Source organism: Cynara cardunculus, assembly GCF_001531365.2.
Source record: "Cynara cardunculus var. scolymus isolate 2C chromosome LG 3, CcrdV1, whole genome shotgun sequence".
Lineage (NCBI taxonomy): Eukaryota > Viridiplantae > Streptophyta > Magnoliopsida > Asterales > Asteraceae > Cynara > Cynara cardunculus.
Genome location: NC_037530.1, coordinates 6617759 through 6620817, shown reverse-complemented (window position 1 = coordinate 6620817; position 3059 = coordinate 6617759). Strand labels below are relative to the sequence as shown.

The window sequence follows — 3059 nt, the reverse complement described above, 5'->3', positions numbered from 1 at the left end:
GCAATTATTAATGTTGAAAGAATAGGACATGCGCATTCACATGATGTGTATTCACATGATTGGTGGACATGGATACATATGACGGGGAAAAATTGAAACGAACATATTTTTATCTCAAAAAACACACGAATGGGCAACTATTGATCCCCAAATTGGAGTGACACGATTGTGAAAAATGGCAACAATACTTCACAAACACACACAAAGGAAAGACCTAATTGATAGAACCAAAGAAACACACACCGCAATTTACTTCTCCATGATGATCATGAGAATGGTATGACAAGGCATTCAGTACAAAACCACAAACCCTTTTGTCTGCAACAATCCTAGAGCACCGAACATGATTCGACATGCTCCAACCTATATAGCCGTTAACCGTTCAATACATTGGACTATTGGTTTCTTTCAACAAAAAACCCGATTTTTTTGGCATCGTCAACGCAAATATGATCTAATCACACAATTTTTGGCATAGAAAACAATCTGTTTTCTTATGCTATAATTTCTTCCTTTTTTAATGGTAAATAGCCGGTCAAAATTCATAAGTAGATCGCTAAAGTTAGCCTTTTTTGTTAATTCTATTGAACCTGGATAAAACCAGCAGCAGCTGCCTCGATCTTCTTTGCAAGTTCTTTCTCATCCGCTCCCACAAAGGAATCTATGGGTTGCCCGTTTATAAGGAAGAAGAAGGTTGGAGTGGCTTTAATATTCCAAGACGTGCTAAACTCCTGCAACACCGTTAAATAGTTTAACCATATCATGTTTTTTTTATCTGTTCATATTGGCTAGACATGGACCATCAGACTTGTATATATATGTCGCCATAAGAACCCTCTATGTTAATGGATTCCATATATCTTTAACATGGTATCAGACCGTTCCTCTTTTTATCATTTCATAAAAGATGTTTTAAAGAGAGATTCAACACATTATCGAACAACATGTGATCAAACTAGAAATAAATATGATATATGTGTTTATAAGGACTTACAGGTAACTGATCAACGTCGACAGTCAAGAACATAAGTGAATCATGTTTATCAGCAAGATTGCGGTATGCTGTTGCGATGAAACGACAAGGAGTACTCCAAGCGGCACTAAAGTTGACCACGACCTGTCGGGTAGAACTAAAACATAAGCAAATTTTGACCAATATTTGATTTGATTTGATTTGATTCTATGGTAATTTACAAAAGAAGACTGACCAACTGCCCCTTGTTTTTTGCTTCTGTTAGCTTTTCATCCCATTTCTCTGTGGTGGTTATAAGAGTAACCTTTCCACCACCAAGTTCAGAGGCAAGATATTGTTTGCTACCTGGCCTCATACATTGGGACCAGCTTCCTTTTTTTAGGCTCTGTATTGATAAAACTCAACAACCATTCAATGATTTAGAAACTCTATCTAGATTTGGTGTCAAATAAATATTGATGTTTGATGAGTGTTTTAAACAATATATAGGGAGGGGGATCATGCGACAAGTTGGTCAATTTGCGAGAAGGCGAGAAGTTTCAACATTACATGCGATTACAAAGTAAAATCACATGTGATACAACACGTCCAAAAGGGCCAGGGACGACCAGGGCTGCCCCTGGCCAACGTGCGGCTGCACAGCGCATCAAAGTCTAAAGGGGCATCAAGTTGTCATTTATTACTAGTTTTGGGTTTAATAATTTGGGAATTGGACAACTGAACTTTAACTATAAAACATGTCCAAGGCCTAACAGTGATGAATATTGAATGCACATTGTTGAAAAAAGTTGGAAAGTTCGAAAAGTTTTTGTAAAGTTGTCTGTCTGAATAAAGTTGTATGTATGAAGTAATTTGCTTGTATAAGTTGAAAAAGTTTTTGTTTGGGAGAGTTTTTTCGCAAATGTAAGGAGCGTTTTTTTAGTTGGAATGGACATGTTTGGATTTTTTTTTTTGACTTTCTATATAACACCCCCCCAAGAAGTTTACTACATAAATCACTTTCTATATCATTAAGGCACTACGAAACAATCATGCATAGTTGAGCAAATAAGTTGTTAATTAAGTTGCTAACAGATAGGCTGTTAGCCTTTAGTCGTTAGATCTGTAATTTTTGAGTTTTACTTTTTGCTTACTATGACAGTAATTTGTATGTAATTTACTATTTTAATTGAAAACTAATTATATTTTTCCTTGTTTTTTAAGTCAAATAAAGTTTCTATTTTGCTAATTTCAATTTGGAAAAAGGAAAACTGAAAAGGAAGGAAGCACGATCTTAATTCAGGATTTTTCTTTCATCATTCTACATTTTATATTCGAGGTTTTGGTTTTTATCCCCACCCCCCTTTGTATTTTTTTTATTATAATTAATAAAAATCAACATGAGGATGAGACACTTAACTTGAATAAGTTTTAAACTCTTTAAAAAATCGCATGTTTCGTTGTTTCATTGGCTTAAAAAAATAGGCTTAGGGGAATTTTTTATTATTTTCGCACAGGGCATCAAAAATCTTAGGACCGGCCCTGCGGACGACTTGGTTGACGCGAACAAGTTCATAGGAAAAGTGGCACGCTCTATGGCTGGTCAATGCAACTTGTTTGTATCACATGTGACTTGAAACTTCTCGCATTCTAGCAAATTGACCGTTTTCTCGTTTGAACCTGACCATATATATATATATATATATATATATAAACCATTCTCATACGTCCATTTCATTGTTTAATCTTATGAAATTTTTTCATGAAATTATTTCATATAATACTTTTTTTGATGAATTTGTTTCATATATGGTTATGAAATTGTTTCATATAATATTTAATGAAATTTTAATGAAACGGTTTCATGTATTTCTTTAAAATTAAAATAATGAAGACGATAATATCCATGATTAACACTCTCCACAATAAAAATGGTTAATCAACCTCTCATAATTACAAAAAAATGAACAAAATTAAAAATTATGATTGGTTGAATGTGGTTTTCAAGGTTTATACAAATTGAGTGGTTTTATTTCATGAAAAAATTTCATAAGATTACGACGGATGAAAGTAGTTTTTACGGTTTTTACAAATTGGAGTGGTTTTC

The 3059-nt window shown here is 33.7% G+C and overlaps 1 protein-coding gene across 1 annotated transcript; it reads right to left on the bottom strand.

The window, feature by feature from the left end:
* Nucleotides 1–581: 581 nt before the first annotated feature.
* LOC112508693 (thioredoxin H9-like) lies at nt 582–1328 on the bottom strand. The gene is made up of 3 exons (XM_025113392.1): nt 1209–1328; nt 995–1117; nt 582–731 (listed from the first exon to the last, which is right to left on the bottom strand). The coding sequence occupies exons 1-3, from the start codon at nt 1326–1328 to the stop codon at nt 582–584; spliced, it is 393 nt and encodes a 130-aa protein (XP_024969160.1).
* Between the last annotated feature and the right edge of the window lie 1731 nt (nt 1329–3059).